The 20,014-nt window shown below is 39.1% G+C and overlaps 1 protein-coding gene across 1 annotated transcript in view; it reads left to right on the top strand.

The window, feature by feature from the left end:
• Positions 1-7,331: 7,331 nt before the first annotated feature.
• The window catches only part of CUBN (cubilin), a 315,954-nt gene continuing 303,271 nt past the window's right edge, over positions 7,332-20,014 (top strand). Inside the window, exons 1-6 of the mRNA XM_050805391.1 lie at positions 7,332-7,625; positions 8,019-8,148; positions 9,376-9,471; positions 10,492-10,530; positions 13,472-13,573; positions 14,268-14,371. Of these exons, the coding sequence (XP_050661348.1) occupies positions 7,507-7,625; positions 8,019-8,148; positions 9,376-9,471; positions 10,492-10,530; positions 13,472-13,573; positions 14,268-14,371 (590 nt within the window). The 5' untranslated portion in view covers positions 7,332-7,506. The remainder of the gene's footprint in view (positions 7,626-8,018; positions 8,149-9,375; positions 9,472-10,491; positions 10,531-13,471; positions 13,574-14,267; positions 14,372-20,014) is intronic.

Below are 20,014 nucleotides of genomic sequence, written 5' to 3'. Positions count from 1 at the left end.
AAATCTAAGTTCATTAAAATGATATTTCAAGGTCCTTCTTGATTTGGCTTCCTGTCCATTTTTCAAACTTCATCTCCCACATATGCACACTGCTGTAGCCCTGCCGAGCTACTTTCTACTGAAAAGCTTTGTATATGCCATTGCTCTACCTGAAACTCCTCACTCCACTATTCACCTGGGAACTACTCAGATGGGCTCCTGGGAAGCCTGCATTTCCCTTCCAGGCAGAGTTAATTCTCTCCTCCGTTATTCTCCAATAAAGGTCTCTCTCTCTCTCCCCACTCTGTTTTTGTCCTTAGCCATATTCTGATTACCATGACCCCTTCTTAACCCTAAATTCCCCTCATGCGAAATTCTAGTATACTGGGATTAACTCTCATCTATGTTTTTGATGGCCATGGGAATGTTTATTTGTGAAGTGTGTAGGAATTATTTAAAGGAGCAGCAAAGAACGGAGCGTTCAGAATATAAAGGGAGGAGAAGTGGATGCCACAGAAGGAGAAAAGGTTGTACAGAGATATCTTGAAAAAGATTTAAAAAAATAGGAGAAAGGAGTAGTTCATTCTGATTCTTACAACTACCTTCAGGTGGGTTTGGGAGGAAGGAGGGAGGGAGAGAAGGGAGCTAAGGTTTCAGTGAGAAAGGCTGTGGAGCCAGGATGAGGAAGAAAGAGAAAGGTGAGACCACAGGACAGGACCAGGGGCAGAAGTCAGAAGGTCATGAATTATGGATGAGCAGTACACTGGACATTTGGATGCCACCCTCATTCCATGCACCATGTATGATATCAGCAACAATGCAAAATACATTTGCGTGCATCTTGCTGAAGAAGTCAAAGAAAGTAAAGGCTGATGAGTAGAAATCAAGAGTACAGCAGACACCATTATAAACTTAAAAGTCTACAACATGTCATTGATGTTATCAGTGTTCTGACCTAAGGGTTTTATTTTATTTTATTATTTTATTTTATTTTATTTTTTGAGATAGAGTCTCACTCTGTCACCCAGGCTGGAGTGCAGTGGTGTGATCTCGGCTCATTGCAAGTTCTGCCTCCTGGTTTCAAGCCATTCTCCTGCCTCAGCCTCCTGAGTAGCTGGGACTATAGGCACCCACCACCATGCCCGGCATGTATTTTTTTGTAGAGACTTTTGTATTTTTAGTAGAGATGGGGTTTCACCATGTTAACCAGGATGGTCTCGATCTCCTGACCTCGTGATCCGCCCGCCTAGGCCTCCCAAAGTGTTGGGATTACAGGCGTGAGCCCCCACCGCGCCCGGTCCTAAGGGTTTTATTTTAATGAATGCATACAAATGTGCATAAGGGTTCCTTAGGTAAACTCTCCACCTCGGTGCCCTCCTCCAAATGCTGAGCAGCCCCCCAGAGCAGACCCTCCCTGTTCAAGGGCTCCATTGCTAGCACCCCACAAAAAACCTTCCTCACCCTGGTTACTCAGTTCCACTCAAAGGTGATACTGTTTCTTTTGGATTGCCTGCTCTTAAAAACTCTTGGATTTAAATGGAATCTTGCTTTTTACCCACCAATGTAGAGTTGCTCTGTGCTTCCTGGAGCCACCTTGCCTTGTTCTTAGACACCAGTTAACCTTTGCCTCACACCTCTAACTCCAGGTCAGCTATCATCTGCCTCACTCAAAGTCCCCAATTCATCTCTCTGCTCCGAAATCCTCTTTTCTAGGAGAGATGATCAGATGCCCTTGCTTCTCCTTGTACCCAAGATTATAAAGACAGCTGTGAATTCTTCTTATCATTTTTTCTTTTAAGGAACCTAAACCCAAGAGAGGATAGAGGAGGGTGAGGATTATTTTATTTCTTTACATGATATTCATAACAGCTTATATTTAATGAATATTCATTTTGTGCCAGAAACCGAATGTGCTGAACATTTTACATATCTTCAGTGCTGTTATTATCTGTCTGCTGATGAAGAAACAAGGTTCCATGGACAGTAAGTGATGGGGCCAGACTTTGAACGCACATAAATGAGCTTCAAGCCCACGTTCTTAACCTTCAACCATGCGGTCTTCCCTAGACTGGAGCCTTCAAAGGAAAGAATCTGCAATTTATTATATTTCATATTCCTATCATCTTATAGATGGCTAATATGTAAAGGGCACACGCAGAGTATTAGTGGAATGCATTCTAGATTAGGGAACAGACAGGAGCGTTACTAGTCAATGAAAGATAGAATTTCAGGTCTATAGAATGTTTACCTTGGGGAAGGAGTAGAAGGGAGGTTATTTACCATATAGATCTGAAGGTCATAGATTCTAAAATTACTTTAATTCATCTTTGCTGAAGAAATTCTGAATAGAGTAAGTAAACAGAATGAGTGACAGTGGCTTGGAAACAGCAATTGATTTTTATATTGCTTTTCACAGAGTCGACATATGCAGACAGTCTGACTTGCCTATTGATCTGAGCTAGAGTTGAGTGAATGAGCTGGTTGTAAAATTCCCTAACTCATCACTAAAAGTCAGTCAGACCTTGAAAGACTGTTACTTTCTTTTTTTTTCCTAACATGGAGGACAATGAGTAATAGAATGCCCAGATTGGGAGCTGAGAGATTATCTTTACTTTTAACAAAACAGGAAAATCCTTTCAAAGAGGAAGTCCTCATTAAGATCGTGCTAGAGGCCTTTTCTATTCACTGGAAAGATTAGCTGAGTTCAGTGGTCTTTAAGAAAGTATAATCATGAAAATAGTTACGTCCAGAGCTCAGAGAGTTTGAATTGTCCTTTTGGTTGGAAGATTCTAGCCCAGCCTATTTTATCCTATTCTAAACTTGCCAAAAATTTCATATTGTCAAGCTTTCCCTCCACCCCATGCCAAGTTGTTAAGCTTTCAAACAAATTTATTATGATAAATTTCATCTCTATTGATGTAAAGGCTATTGGACATCTTTTCTTGGCATTTAATTTAATACCAAATTAATATTTTGTATCATCCTGATATATGAAGACACTTATAAATATAGAAGAGAAATAATTTTAATCAGTTTTATTGTGCTATAATTTACATCTACCAAAGATTATCTATTTTAAGTATACAGCTTTATGAGTTTTGACAAATTTATACAGTCATGCAACTACCACCACAATCATGATACAGAACATTTTCATCACCCTTAAATGTTCTCTCATGCCTCCTTGCAATCAGTCTCCTCCCTGATTCCTGTCCTCTGATTTGTTGTCTATCAATGTAGTTTTGGCTTTTTAAGATTTTCATATGGAATCATACAATATAGAATCACTTAGGAAGTAGTCTTTTGTGTCTTACTTATTGTTGTTCTTGAAAAATATTTTTAAGCAAACAAAATGACATGCCACAGGTTGGCAGAAAAATAGTCGCAAAATATGTATTTGAAAATTCTTGTATCTAGAATATATGAACTCTTATATTCAATAAAAGACAGGCAATGAAATTTTAAAAAATAGGCAAAAGATCTAAACAGACAGTTCACCAAAGAAGGTAGACAAATGGTGACTATACATAAAAAGATGACTAACATCTTTGGTCATTAGGGAAATATAAATTAAAATCACAGTGAGACACCTATGTTCACACAAAGACCTGTTCACGAATGTTCATAGCAGCTTTATTTATAATAGTCCCAAACTGGAAATAACTCAAATGTTTATCAACTGATGAGTAGAGAAGCAAACTATGGGATAACCATATGATGAAATACTACTCAATAATAAAAGGGAACCAATTAATGATATACACTACAGCACAGATGAATTATAAAAGCATTGTGTTGACTGAAAGAAGCAGATATAAAAGACATATAGAAGAAATTTGGAAGGTTTAAAAAATTTTTAAAAGCAGTGACTATTTGAGTATCGCAAGTAAAGTATTATATGCTATGGTACATAATGATCCTGTCCTCAAAGAGCCTACATAAGTAAGACACAAAATAAGTAAAACACAAAGAAGCTTGTCCTGAAAGAGCCTGCAAGGGTATTAACCAATGCAATGGTAATTACCTAGAGATTTTTCTTAGAAGTGAGATTTTATAGCTCTCCCTCAAATTCAGTTTTGTCTGTGTGCTCATGGAAAGTTTGAGTGCATCAGTAGTTGATTTTACAATCGAAATGTAGAATATTTTCATCACTCTAAGTGGTTTCTGTAGTCCCAGCATAGAGTCAGTGGGGACATTAATGCTGCACGTCCTCAAACCATATATCCAGCTGGAAGGGTGTACAGCACAGTGTAGAAAGTGGGAATGGATTCCACAGCCATCCATAGGTCCCACAGGGATGAGGAAAAGTAAAAATTCCTGGAGCCGAGACAAGGGGCTTCACAGATCTTGGCAAGTAAGTGTCACTATTTTTCAGGTTACAACCTAGATGTGGTCTCCTCATAGAAGCCTGTCCTGGCCACTCACAATAAATATGAGTGACTTCTCCCCACCCCCATCACTCTATGGCACGTCACCCTCTTTTATTTCCCTCAACATTCATCAGTACTTGAACTACCCTGTTAATATCTTTCTTTACTTTTGTTCCTGTTTTCCTGCTCCAGAATTCAAGCCCTTTGAAGACAAGAATCTATGTCTTTTAGTAACCGCCATATCCCAATTCATAGCATTGAATCTGAATCTGGCACAAATTAGATGTTCTCAGTATGGATTCGATGGAACCAAATACAATTAAATTCCAATGGGTTAGATAGCAATGAATAGTAAGGATGTGGAGACACTGAATAAAAATGAATCTCTAAACAACTATTTCCTCATCTGTTTTAAGGACAAAATGATATATGAATTACTCCATACAATGTCTGGCACATAGCAAGAACTTGAAACTGTAGCAGTTACTAATAATAATGAGATAGGGATAAATCACCTCATTGTAACAGTAGATAAAACAGACCTATTCCTCCCTTGGTTCCATCACTCTAGAGAGAAATTTCTTTTCTTCTTTTTAGAAAGTGTATTTTCTTTATTTAAATGTATTGTTGCTGCCTTACCTTTTTTTTTTTTTTTTTGATCATTGCCCAAGAATGTTGGGAGTTAGAACCAAAACCCCAAACTTGAAGTCTTCCTTCTGTTTTTCATGTCTTAGATCCTAGAAAATTTAGAAAAGTTTTAGTTCTGTTTGGTTTTCTAAATTGAATGATGTGGTTTGACTGCATAGTGTCATGGTAGAAAGCAGATTTGGACTACTGTAACTTTAAACTCATGTATTCAACCCAAAATACCATTTGTTGTATTAAATCTGTTATTTTTTTTTAAACAAACAACAAAACCTCAAAATACCCCTCATCACTTGACCTCAATATCAGCTCAGGGAAATAGCAACTTGCAAGCCATTTTTGTTTTTGTTCTACGGTAGTGGCCGAATAGAACAGGTATAAAACAGTGTTACATTTCTCCATAACATCAAATGGCACAGCCTTATTTAAGAAGATAATTTTCTAGAGATACTATTTAAGATTTTAGATGGCACTTCAAAGTTCATCAGATTGTCTTTCTGAATTTTTGAAAGGAGCAAATCTACGTGAAAAAGTATTTTTTTCTTTTCTTGAGACAGTTTCTATAGCAAGCAGTTCCTGTCCCATTTTCCTAAGTATGGATTCATTATTTAAAGATTGTTATACAATACACATAACATAAAATTTACCATTTTAGTCATTTTAAGTGTATAATTCAGTGGCATAAGTATATTCATATTTTACAACCATCACCACTATCCATCATCAGAACTTCTTTTTATCTTTCCAAAGTGAAACTCTGTATCCATTAAACAGTAGTTTCCCACTCTTTCTTACTCCAATCCCTGGCCACTATTCTACTTTCTGTCTTTCTGAATTTTAGCATTCTAGAAACCTCAGGTAAGTGGAATCATATAGTATTTTTTCATGTAACTGATTTATTTCTCTTAGTTTAATGTCTTCGGTTTTGTTCATGCCGTAGCATGTGTCAACATTTCTCACTTTTTCAAGGCTGAATAATATTTCGTTTGTGTATATACCATATGTCATTTATTCATTCATCTGTTGATGGACACTTGCGTTACTTCCACCTTTTCTGGCTATTGTGAATAATGCTGCTGTAAACATGGCTGTACAAATATCTCTTTCACTTTTTCCTTTCAGTTCTTTCAGATATATACCCGGAAGTGAACTTGCTAGATCTTATAGTGTTTCTGTGTTTTATGTTTTGAGGCATTGTTATACCATTTTCCATAGTACCTCCACCACTTTACATTCCCACCCATAGTGCACAAGTGTTCCAGTTTCTCTGCATCCTCACCAACATTAGTTATTTTTGGTTTTCTCAGTAATGACCATGTTAATGGGTGTGAAGTGGTATCTCATTGTGGCTTTGATTTGCATTTCCCTAGTGATGACTGATGTTGAGCATCTTTTCATGTGCCTTTTTTTTTTTTTTTTTTTTTTTTTTTTTTTTGCCATTTTGCTGTCTTCTTTAGAGAAATGTCTATTTGGGTTCTTTGCCCTTTTTTTTTTTTTTTTGAATTGAGTTTTTTTTGTTTTCTGTTGTGGGAGTTCTTTGCACATTCTGGATATTAACCCATTATTGTATATATATGATTTGCAAATATTTTCTTCCATTCTGTGAGTTGCTTTTTCACTCTGTTGATGTGTTTTTTGATACACAAACGTTTTTAATTTTGATGTATTCCAATTTATATATTTTTGTTGTTTTTTTCTTTTTTTGCCCACGCTTTTGGTATCATACTCAAGAAATCATTGCCAAATCCAACATCCAAGGTCATGACTTTTTCTACTTTTCTTCTGAGTTTTATATTATAGTTTTAGAGTTTTTGAACCATTGTGAGTTAATTTATAGTTTTAGCTCTTAGACTTAGATATTTGAACTTCTTGAGTTAATTTTTGTGTATGGTATGAAGAGAATAACTGGCCAATTCTGTTCTGTGGCAAATGCAAACTGGTCACATCGCCACATATCCTTGGTCCCTTCCTTCCTTGCATCCCCTGTGGAGGAGTTTCAGTTCTACCCTCCATGCCTTCTCTGGACTAGGGTGCATTCCTAGTCCAGACTTCAACTTCTTTTGCATGTGGATATCTAGTTTTCCTAGCACTGGGTAGAACTGGAACTCCTCTGCAAGGGACGTAAGGAAGGAGGGGAGAAGAGAAAGGTGTAGATAATGACCAGTTTACTTTTGTTGAAACATAGTTACTTCTTAAGCAAAGGTTGTTTTCCTGGATGTTTTCAAAGCTGCTTGTTACTGTTTCAAAGGTCAAATAGATAATGATTAAGTTGTGCATCACTTAAGGTAGATTTTGACCTCTCACAAGTTGAAGAGTACTGAAGATCTAAGATCATTTACATCCCTCTGGAAGAAAAAATAACATAGCCTTCTAGGGCAAAGAAGGAAAAACTGAATAGTTACAGGATATTCCGTGGTTCAAAGTACACCTGCCTGGTTTGCTGTTCTCCAAAATCCCATACTCAGTTGGTTGGAGTGGCCTCACTCTTACCTGCCAACCCGGGAGGTTGGTGATGAGCATGTCTTTACCTTTTCTTTGGAGTTTGGTTACCTTATTGACTTTTGCTGAATTAAATGGCGAAGCTGGAGGACTTGAGCTGCAGAGACAGAAAAGAAGCGCCAATCTCCAACAGTAAGTAAACACATGGGTCACTCCTACTCAGGGACTAGGCTAATTCCTCACCAGTTTTCCCAAATAGCCAGATAAACAAAGGTGCAATTTTTCTTGAGGAAAATTATGTTGAGAAGCAAACAGGGAAAAACATTTAGACTGAGGTATGAAATTACCTTCCTATGCACAAATTATTATCTGTCGTCTTGCAAATAATATGTTTGCAATTGCCAGGGGGTATCTCCGAGAAATGTGCAGAGAAAGAAATGGCAGATGAGCAGGGGCAGTTGGGTTGAGTTGATCAAACAGTGAAGATGTATTTGGCCTGTAGTTATTCAGTAAGAAACTTTGTTATTTTGGTTTAAAAATTGTACCTGCTAGTTACTGATGCATTCTCTGGTTTGAATTATATAGGCCTCGAATGGCTACAGAGAGGGGAAATTTGGTGTTTCTTACGGGGTCTGCCCAAAACATTGAGTTTAGAACCGGATCCCTGGGAAAAATTAAATTAAATGAAGAAGACCTTGGCGAATGTTTACATCAGGTAATACCCTGGAAATATTTTGAAATCGTTTTTGTATATCCATATATGGTGACTTAATTGAACAAGTCTAAATTAATCTGTACCTGGAATCTTTTCTAATTATTATTTTTTATTAATATGTAGTAGATGCACATATTTTGGGGTACATGTGATAATTTGATACATTCCTTTAACGTGTAAAGTTCAAATCAGGGTAATTGGGATATCCATCACCTTAAATATTTACCTTTTCTTTATGCTAAGAACATATGAATTGTTTTCTTCTAGCAATTTTGAAATGTACAATAGATTAATGTTAACTATAGTCACCCTACTGGCCTGTCAAACACTGGATCTTATTTCTTCTATCTTACTATATATTGTACTCATTAATCAACCTGTCTTCAACTTCCCTCCCCCTTCCTAGTGTACCTTGAATCTTTAGCATAGAGAACATAATTGGACATCAGACATGTTCTTGTAAAGGGCAATGGCCTGGCTTAATGGTGGGTAGAGGGAGTGTGCTAAAAGAAGGAAGCTCATTGTGCCAGGCAGTGCACCCTAGTCCAGAGAAGACATGGAGGGTAGAACTGAAACTCTCCACAGGGCATATGAGGAAGGAGGGGACCAAGGATATGTGGAGATGTGACCAATTTGCTTTTGCCACAGTACAGAATTGGCCAGTTATTCTCCTGCCTTACTGGGTGTTTTCAGTTCCCAGGAATCACTGCATATTTCAGCCATAATGTTAGAAGTCAGCATTATTCAGAGCTTACTGTGGGCCATCCACTGTGCTTAGCACTGTATGGATGTTATCTCATTTGACCTTCACAGCTGTCCAATGAGGTGGCCTTTATTGTCACCCTAGTTTTATGAGAGGTAAAGAAACCCTGAAGCAGTTAAGTAACTTTCCCAGGACATGCGATAAATAGCTGAGCCAGGACTTAAAACCTAAACAGTCTGCTTCCAAGACAGGTTTCTTAATAAGCACCCTAAACTGGTATTATAGGAAAACATACAAATGGAAAATACCTTGATCTATTGTTACTGAAAAGGATAAGTGGAATTAAGCTGTGGCTATTTTAGCCCAGTGTTTATTACACGTGGTGTTGTTTTGGTTTTTATAATAATAGGCAAGATCTTAGTGCTTAAAGTAGAATACTACTCAAGTTTTTAATTATATTACTGTAAGATAAATATGATATTTTCACTAGTGCTCTTCATTTCTTCTTCTTTTTCTAAAATTAGATCCAGAAAAACAAAGACGATATTATAGAGTTAAAAGGGAGCGCAATTGGTCTGCCTCAAAATATATCTAGTCAAATCTATCATCTTGATTCCAAGGTAAGTCTGACATCCACATCGTAAGAACTGATGAGTTCTCCCTAATTCAATGTTATAAGTAACCGTTTTGTAGGGGATATGCCAATTTTGCGTGCTCTTTAGAGATTTAGCATGTAACTACCACACTGTTTGGTTAAATGGCGCAGCTCTAATGGAGGCTGTAGAAGTGATGGGCAGAAGGCAGGAAATGCTGTGCAAGCACTTGTTGCAGAAGTAGGCCTTGGGCCAGGCACAGTGGCTCACTGCAAGTGAATGGATAATTAATATCAAAAACTGCCATAATCCCAGCGATTTGGGAGGCCACAGAGGAAGGATTGCTTGAGCCCAGGAGTTTGAGACCAGCCTGGGCAACATAGTGAGACCCTGTCTCTACCAAAAAAAAAAAAAAAAAAAAATTAGCTGGGCATGGTGGCATGAGCCTGTACTCACAGCTACTTGGGAGGCTGAAGTGGGAGGATGGCTTGAACCAGGGAGGTTGAGGCTGCAGTGAGCTATGATCATGCCACTGTGCTCCAGCCTGGGCAACAGGGCAGGACCTTGCCAAAGAAAAGAAAGAGAGAGAGAGAGAGAGAGAGAGAGAGAGAGAGAAAAGGAAGGAAGGAAGGAAAGAAAAAGAAAGAAAGAAAGAACAAACGAAAGAAAGAAAGAAAATAAGCCTTGCTGAAGTTTTAAGAGCAAACTTCTTACTGGTGAAATGGATGTATCACTGACATTTATGAACATTCCCATAGTCACTGTGTACAGAGAAGCAATCAGTCAACTTAACAGTGGGTTGTACTTAAAAAAAAAAAAAAAAAAAAAAGGCTAAAAAAAACCCCCAGAAATCTGTGACAGGACGGAACAGGAAGGAAGAAAATCCTGAGGGGAGAGGAATGAAGAGGAAAAAGGCAATAAAAGCAGGAATGAACAGACAAAGTGTGTCCCTAGCAGAGGGCATTAGGACAATATGTCAAGGCTGTAACATCACCTGTGCAATGCCTTTGAACCAGCTAACTGAAGCTTTTTCTTCCCCAATGGCAGCTGGCGGATCTTGACAGAAAATTCCAAGGCTTGCAGCAGGTAGGTCTCATCCTACTACACATCCAACATCTTTCACAGAAAACATACTAGAATCATTAATAGAGCCACTATTCTTATTTTAAGGGTGAATGGATGATTAATATTAAAAACTTGCTTTTTCCCATAACTTACTTCTCATCCCAGCATATGCTTCCCAGGATGCAGACGCAGAGCTGAGTCTAAGACAGATGAAATGATAAGGCTGAGGTCTCTGAGCCTGTTAGGGCTTCTAACCCTGAGTTTGCAGCCCACAGCCCACATCCTTTACCATCACCCTTTAGCTCTGTGTGCTGTGCTTGGTCAGCTGGTGATCTCCCAACTTGCTGATTCTCCCATCAGGGACTGGGGCTTGGAAAGCAAGCATCGTCTCTGACGCTAAGCTCAGAAGTCTAGGTGTATCACAAAATATTCCAAATTTTCTTAACACTACATTTGCTGGTAATTAAACTTGAACAGTTTCTTAGAGAAAACATTCTATAACTGTACTACAAACTTGGAGACTGATCTATGTAAACTTAGGCTTTTTACCCCTTTTGTAGGAAGCTGGCCTTTTTAAGACTTTCATGGAAGCCATAACCTTCTATGCAGAGAAATGTACAGAATCTCTTCATATTTAAAATTTTGCATAAAAGCCTGGGGATTCCAGCATAAGAATGTCAGCACAAATATTTTTCATCTGTTTTGCTCATACTTCAAGCATTTCCCTCTACTTTTAAGTTTGATCTGTCCCACTGTGAAGGACAGATATAAAAAAAAGGACTCATACAGATTGAGGCAGGTTCCACCGTTCCGGCAAGGATTGCTGCTGCAAACCTTTTTGTCATTTGATGAACAAGTTCGTGTATTCCTTTTCTCCACTTAGATAATACATTGACCCCTCAACTGTCATTTTTTAGAGAGTAGTTGAGCAAAAGAAAATGAGTAAAGAATAGTGCTGTGGACCATGACACTGCACTCAAGTTTTGTCTCCTGGAGGGCTTCATTATTTTAGCCAAAGGTCAAAGACTAGAGGCCATGCTCAGCCGGTCCTCCTACCCCCATGCCTCAGGAGGAACATTGAGTGATTTTCAAATGTGAATGCCTTTGTGCCTTTGGATAGGGTAAGTGCTCTCTGGCCACCACAGTCCCCACCACTCCCTATTGTCTTCCTCCTGACTGCTGATTTCATTTTCTACTGGGCCCCTTTAGGCTTTTAAATTTTTAGTCCCCAGACAGTGTTGCTTTTGTCCAACAGAAAACCTTTCAATGAGTTTGTGGTTAATGTTCTAAAGAGCATTCTATGATGGACAGAGCCAATTGTGCTAGCACAAAGAGAAAAATAGAACAATGGAATAAAACAGGTTCATGAAGAGACCCCCAGATGTATGGTCATCTAATTTATGACCAAAGTGGAGAAGGAATGTGCTTTGCAAAAAATGGTATTGAGTTGGCTCTCCTTTGGCTTTCTATTTCATCTGTAAAATGAAGGAAACAGACATAATTTTCTTTGTGAGTCACTATATATATAGTATGTTGTGTTTGTATGTGTGTGTATGTGTGTGCCTATAGACACATATATAATATATATGTGTGTGTGTGTGTATATATGTATATGAAATGTAATGAACAGTTTGCCCCTATTTTAAGTTTTTAAAAGCAGAGGATTAGGTTGTGTACGGTGGCTCATGCCTGTAATCCCAGCACTTTAGGAGGCCAAGGCAGGTGGATTATGTGAGGTCAGGAGTTTGAGACCAGCCTGGTCAACATGGTGAAACCCTGTCTCTACTAAAAGTACAAAAATTAGCCAGGTGTAGTGGGACATGCCCGTAGTCCCAGCTACTGAGGAGGCTGAGGCATGAGAATTGCTTCAACCCGGGAGGTAGAGGTTGCAGTGAGCCGAGATCATACTACTGCACTCCAGCCTGGGTGACAGACCCAGGCTCCACCTCAAAACAAACAAACAAACAAAACAACATCAACAACAGCAAAAAACCCAGACAATTGGACTATGAGTGAAATTCATAAAATGGCTATCATTACATAATCAACTGTTCCCTCTAAAGATGTTTTCTCTGGCCGGGTGCAATGGCTCACGCCTGTGATCCCAGCACTTTGGGAGGCTGAGGCAGGAGAATGATGTGAACCCGGGAGGCGGAGCTTGCAGCAAGCGGAGATTGCGCCACTACACTCCAGCCTGGGCAACAGAGCGAGACTTAGTCTCAAAAAAAAAAAAAAATCAGAAAAAGAAAAAAAAAAAAGTTTTCTCTGCACCCAAAGGCAATAAAAATCTTACAAGATTGAAACTGGTAGCTGACATAGGGTCAGATTCCCCAGGTTATGTAGATGTAGAGGTAGACAAAGGTAGGTTTGTTTGTGATCTGGGCTGAAAGCAGTCAGGTGAGCACCACGGTGAAGGCTGTGTCTTAGCTGGCTACATTTCAAACAAAGGACTTGGAGCAGAAGGAGTCCAGTCACCTTAACCCATGGGAGGAGGGGCAGCAGCAGCAGATGCTAATGTTTCAAAGGCTCACCTGGAGGGACCAAAGATAAGAATCACAGGTAAAAGAACCGGAATCTCCGTTTTCTTTTCTTTGTGCAATCGGAACATCCATTATTATTTTCACACCTGAACCTTTACTCTTGTCCACTGAGGTCTCTTTCTCAGGGGAATAATACTTTTCCAAGACAAAGTGAGATTCTTCTCCCCTCAGACCTCATCCCACCCAGGGTCAAAAGCATGTTGAGAGTTAAGGAATAGGAACAAGATTGATAATAGGAAACGCTTTCTGTTTTTTCACAAGAGAGGTGATTTGAAGAACGTAAGTAATGGCTTTAAAGTCTGGAGGGTGACCCCCATTGACTAAGAGTTAAATGTAATCCCACGTACACACCTACATGGTAACATGCCTTTTGCTGCTGCCGACTGCAAGTCATCTCATTGACTGTCCTGTCTTTGTTTCAGACTGTTGACAAAAAGGTTTGCAGCAGCAATCCTTGCCAGAACGGAGGAACCTGCCTCCATCTGCATGATTCCTTTTTTTGTATCTGTCCCCCACAGTGGAAGGTGAGTCACTTGCTCTTTGGTTAAGAATGATGGCGGGTCAGCATCTGTGGTTTCCTTGGAATCATCAGGCATATTTAATTATCCATCCGAAGTTTCTAGGATTCTGTGGCCTCCAGAATCAAAATGAAATACACCATGTATGCTAAAATCCAAACAGTGGTGAGTTTGATTGTATAACCCAGTGAATACTAAAGCCATTGAAAGGAGAGGTTCATGTGATTGGATAACTACCTGGAAGAGCACAGCATTTCTGTTAACATTAATTTAAATCGTTCAGCATTGGACGGTACCAAACAAATCTTGACATACCTATGTACATTTTCTTGTTTTCTATGTTTGGTCTTTTTTTTTTTTTTTTCCTGATAATGGCGAAACTGTCCCCAGCATGCACATAAAAAAAAAAGTAAGTATTCCCAGACATAGCACCCCTGTGAACTGAGGATTCTATAATGTTTAGATAACGATTCTCCTCCTGTGACTGCTGTGATCTTAGGAAGAGCTCTTTGGTTCTATTAGGTGAAATCTGAGTTCCAGAGGAAGAATAGCCAGGGATTAATATTAGTATTATTATATTTGGCTTTACTGAGGACTTATTTACTGTCCACGTATAAATCCTTAAACATATCATGTGAATGTTGGCCCCAGATACCTCTCTGACCTTTGGCACCTGACTTTGTTCCTTATACGATCACAGGGTCCTCTCTGCTCAGCTGATGTTAACGAATGTGAGATTTACTCAGGAACACCCTTGAGCTGCCAGAATGGAGGCACATGTGTTAATACAATGGGAAGTTACAGGTAACCTTTTTTTTTTTTTTTGGATAAATATCAGGTATATTTTTGAAGGCCTAAAATGTCCCATAATTAAGAGCATCCTAATCTAATTATCTCTATTCCAGCAAAAATTGATACTCCATGAGGAAATGTTTAGCTCTTACTTAATGTCTACATAGCTATTTTTACTTAATTGAAGCAAAGCTCATGAGTCCTTTACTCTCACCCCGTGAAGAAATCCTTGCTCTAACATCCCCAAGGAACTGGAAGAAGGCTGCCGTGATTGGCACAGAGAGTAAGCATGGCCTGATACAAGAGGAGCTGAAGCCTTAGGAAGAGCCAGAGCATCGAACGGGAGCCATTGAATGGCCTTAAGTAGAAAAGGGGACATCCCACCACACCAGTGCTCCCCGCCGTACTCGTTCCATGTATTAGCAAGCTCGTAGTTTTGAGTAAGGAGAGCTTTCTTCAATGCTATGTCAAAATGTGACCATAACAAGGTCAAAGATGAAACTGAGGTTCAATGAATGAAGTAACTCTCTCTGACCACAGTCATCATTACAGCTCTATCTTCTCTTCTGATTTATTCTGTCAAGTGACTTATCCACAGACTTCTCCTGCTCAGCTCAGGCATCATTTTCTGCAGGAAACCTTCCCTTCCCTTATTAAGCGGAGTGAGGCATCTCAGGGCCTCTGTGTTCCCATCATGCTCTAGGGATATCTGTCATCAAAGCTTTGCTGGGGACACACACATTGTGTTTCTAATAATGAAGTCCAAAAATTCAGGGCAGATCAATGGCAAACTTACTTTTGTACCGTTCTTTAAAGTCACCTTTTAAATTAGACATTGTTTTTCCTCGTAGTTTGGTTGGTCTCTTTTACTGTGTGATTTTTAAAAGATTAATAAATAAATTCTGTTTTAGAATGAACAAACCCTTTCAATACCCTGTAGTAGAATCTCACTGGATTAAAGAGCAATTATTTGCTCTCTCACTGGTGTCTCCGCTATCTTGTTCTTCAATTTCCTCCTAACAATATCCATTCTAGTCTTTCCAGCAAAAATGAGTGCAGTAATTTTGTTTGTTAAACCATCGCTGTTCTTAACGCACACTCCTAAAAATGCAGTCACAAGCCTTCTCTTTTTATTTGATACTTTTGTTTTTTGATCTGATCTTTAAAACTTTTACTCATTCCAGGTTGTAAACTCAAATCATTCAGACTTCTGCTAGATATGTCTATGAGTTCAATCATTATGCAAAAGTAAAATTAACCACTTCTGACTTAAATTTAGTATTATGTTATTAAAGAGCTTTTTGCTTCCAGGACTCTGTTACTCATTTAAATGAAGCCTCTTTTCCCTGCTTTTATTAGGCTTGGGTTGGAAGCAAAATGCAGTCTAGTCTTTCATTTCCTTGAAGCCATTATCTCCTGATTTCCGTTTATGGGCATTTATCAAGGAGGATTGCTACGTAGAGGTATCGGTGGCAAATGTCCAGGCTTCTAGAACTTCTGCTTTCTGACCTTCCTGATATCTAGGAATGTCATGGAGGTTAGATTTCACTCCTGGTCTTCCTTTATCGTCACTGTCTTTTGGAGTCTTGTGGGCCAACAGAGAGACAAGTATTGGCAAACTGCGATGAGATCCATAGAACAAGCGAAAGTTGTTGCTGTTGCTGTTGCTGTTTTCAGCATATTATTTTTTTTCCCCCTGCAAAATTAAAAACAAAACAAAAACCCTTTTACTATTCACCACTCTTTGCAGCATGTCAGAGGTTAGAGTTCTTTATCCAGACACATACATATGGTGGAATGAGAGCTGGGAGGGAAGGAACCATTTATTTGTTGAAAGCTGCATTTCTAAATGACAGATTCAACTTTGCAAGAGCAGTACCAAATTCTGTCTTGCACTCTTTTGTAAAGGACAGCAAGAATGCAGAAGAACTGATGATGTGTGGATGGCTTTGGAATGATCTTGATTCCTAGTCTCTGCCCTTCATAGATTTGCTGGAGGACATTAGAGAACAGAGCATTTAAATCAGGTTTCTTTCTCTTGGTAAGGGAATAGTTTCTGAAACCTCATGAATCCCATTTCATTATCTACACTTTAAGTCCTCTAATTCAGGCATATGTTGGAGACTTTTTGAGGGAATAAAAGAAAATAAAAAAAGGTGCATGAGCCTAAGATTAAATTATTGCTTTGTGTAATCCACGTGTAGAGAAACAAGTGGACATTTAGATTCTTTCTTGAGTTCTGTTAATTATGTGAGGTTAAATCCTTGTTAATCAGGAATTTCACTGAGGCTAGAAAACCCTTTGGGAAACTTCAACACACATTAGCTAAAAGAAAACTTGAGCCTCAGAATCATCTGGACCTGCAAAAATGTAGTCATGCCATCGAAGTTCACTTTGGAGTTTGAACCTCCTTCAGTTTCTTTAACTCTTTGAGCTCTTTTACTTGGACGGAAAAAGGAGTCTTTAACTGGATTAATACTTTGCCATTGTAAAGACCTCTGAAAAGGTGCAAATACTCATTCATGGGAAGCCCTGTTTCATACCTGTTTCATAGGTAAACTTCTGGTAGAAATTCTTTTTTAGAACAATGATTATAGCACAAGAAACATCATTTTCTGTTTCCACTGATTCTTTTGGCTTGAGGTCTAGACCCAGAGCTTCAGACAACTAACACAATGATATTTCGTGACTTCTCCATGCTGTTACTGCCTCTTTGTTCTGAAGACTTGATTCTTATTGTTTCCCTGCTTACTTTGTTTTGTATTGTTTGTTTTTGTTTGTTTGTTTTTGAGACGGAGTCGCGTTTTGTCACCCAGGCTGGAGTGCAATGGCTGCAACCTCCGCCTCCTGGGGACAAACGATTCTCCTACCTCAGCGGCCCGAGTCGCTGGGATTACAGGCACCTGACACCACATCTGGCTAAGTTTTGTATTTTTAGCAGAGACAGTGTTTCACCATGTTGGCCAGGCTGGTCTCAAATTCCTGATCTCAGGTGATCTGCCCGCCTCAGCCTCCCATACTGCTGGGATTACAGGTGTGAGCTACCACGCCTGGCCTCCCCTGCTTACTTTGGATTAAACACAGCCCTTAGGATCTGAACTTGCCATGCATGGATGGTATGTGTTGTACATTTAGGGCTCAGATCTAGAAGGCTTTCCAGAAAAACAAAAAGTTGAGTTTGTCTGGTTTTCCAGAAACGTGATGATTAGTAAATTTTATTTCATTTATTTCCATTCATATCACTGGTAGATTTTACATCATACGGGGCTTAAAAAATGAGGATAATCTGGTTTTAGCTCAGGTGGTCGTTAGGTATTAAACTTATTACCTTTTTCAGTCCGTCAGTAAAATTAGTATTGAACCATGGACTCAACACAAGTTAAACTGTGACTATCAAAGTGTGTTAAACCTCTTCTCAATTGCCAAAATGCACTTGCAGTGTTTTCAAAGAAAAGCCTAGCTTTGTTCTGCTGGAAGCAAGTCGGTAATAAAAGGTCATTAGAAAAGACACTTCTGCTAAATCAGTAACTAATAACTATAGCAGGGATAGTTGTAAGTTGGTTTTAAAAATACAATATATCGCTTTTATTTTCACTTAGGGAGGTATCTAAGTAATTGTTCATTTTTTAAAGGCCATATCAAGACATTTGAGAGTATATTTTGCCTGTAAACCTTGTTATGTTAACAAGGCACATAAGGCTGGGCACGGTGGCTCACGCCTGTAATCCCAGCATTTTGGGAAGCCGAGGCGGGTGGATCACCTGATGTCAGGAGTTCAAGACCAGCCTTGCTAACATGCTGAAACCCTGTCTCTACCAAAAAATACAAAACTTAGCCGACGTGCTGGCATGCATCTGTAGTCCCAGCTACTTGAGAGGCAGAGGTGGGAAGATTGCTTGAACCTGGGAGGCAGATGTTGCAGTGAGCCGAGATCGCACCACTGCACTCCAGCCTGGGCACAAGACCCTGTCTCAAAACAAAACAAAACAAAACAAAACAAAACGGTGCATAAAAATGCAGCATCTTCATATAACTCTACTTATCAGAATGTAGGAATGTAACATGCAGAAACAGTGGTGCAGGAGTCAAGTAGACCTAAGTGTCTAATTATCTTCTGCCAATTACTCATTTTGTGTTTTTGGGAAATGTTAGTCTGTAAAATGGGATTAATAATACTTGTCTTGGAGGATCATTTCAAGGAATCCTATGGTTTACTTGACTTTCTTCCTCCCTTTCTCTGTCTTCTCACATCATCTAAACTTAAATGAAAGAAGTGTACTTTGTAGCTATTTAGATAACAGAATAGGATTAATGCCTACTCATCTCCCAGTGATAATAGCAAGGATGAAGGAAGAGAGAGAGAAAGAGAAAGGATTTAACTGCAGGTCCATGAACCAGACTCTCCTCTCAAATCTTGCATCATTTTGCAATAGTTAAGCACTTAGTGATAAAATAAAGACAATCTTCTTAGCACTTCCTACAGGGGAATGCCTTTAGACTGCAATATGACCAAGTTCACAGAGATTACCAGTATTATTCCATAAGAAACTGAGGCAGAGGGAGTTAGTACTTTGTATGGGTGAACAGTTAACAGGAAGGACCAAAATTTAAACCTAGGCAGTCTTATCCCAGGGGTTCCCAAACACTCAGATCTCCCAGATATAGAAAATAGAAAGCTAGTAACAGTTGGTTTAAAAATTCTTCGGCAGGGCGCAGTGGCTCACGCCTGTAATCCCTGCACTTTGGGAAGCCAAGGTGGGTGGATCACCTGAGGTCAGGAGTTCGAGACCAGCCTCTACTTCCAGCAAAGAGACTTCTGCTAAATCAGTAATTAATCAGTTGGCTTCGCCAACGTGGTGAAACTCCATCTCTACTAAAAAATAAAAATAAAAAATTAGCCAAGTGTGGTGGCACACACTTGTGGTCCCAGCTACTTGGGAGGCTGAAGCAGGAGAATTGCTTGAACCTGGGAGGCAGAGGTTGCAGTGAGCTGAGATTGCGCCACTGCACTTCAGCCTAAGTGACAGAGTGAGACTTCATCTCAAAAAAATAAAAATAATAATAATAAAAAAAAGATTCTCAAGCATTTTTGGCAGGTGTTGGGACTGGTGGCGAAATAAACTGTTAGTAGTGAAGCCTCCTGGATCAAATGCTCAAATATGTGTCTGAACTGTTTTAAAGTTCCATAATCCTCAAGAGTCTAAATTAAATTGTCTGTACAAATATTCTATGTAAAGATGGGGACAAAGAGGAAAGAAAACAATGTGAGAAGGAAAATAGAGAGAGATGAGGGGAAGATAAATGGCTATGGGTGGCGATGGATAATTCAATTTCTCCTTAAGTTTAATCATTTATGGTTATTTTCCTATGGCTTTATCTTAATGAGAAAGGCAACTTTGGAATGCTCAGAAATGTCATGTATTAATGAAGCAGCTTTTATGTAAATATGTACTGATGTTGTAAATTGCATGGAACATATTTATACCAAAAAATATTCATTTATTGGAAACTCACATTTAATTGGGCTTGCTGTATTTTTATTTGCTAAGTCTGGCCTCCCGACATGAGTGCATGGATGATGTTCCCCGCATTCTTACTCTCCATCTCTGGCCACACTCATTGCTCTCCTCTTCCTTAGAAACTGCCAAAAAGCTG

Source organism: Macaca thibetana, chromosome 9 (genome assembly GCF_024542745.1).
Source record: "Macaca thibetana thibetana isolate TM-01 chromosome 9, ASM2454274v1, whole genome shotgun sequence".
NCBI classification, from domain to species: Eukaryota; Metazoa; Chordata; class Mammalia; order Primates; family Cercopithecidae; genus Macaca; species Macaca thibetana.
This window is presented reverse-complemented; position numbering and strand designations above follow the sequence as displayed.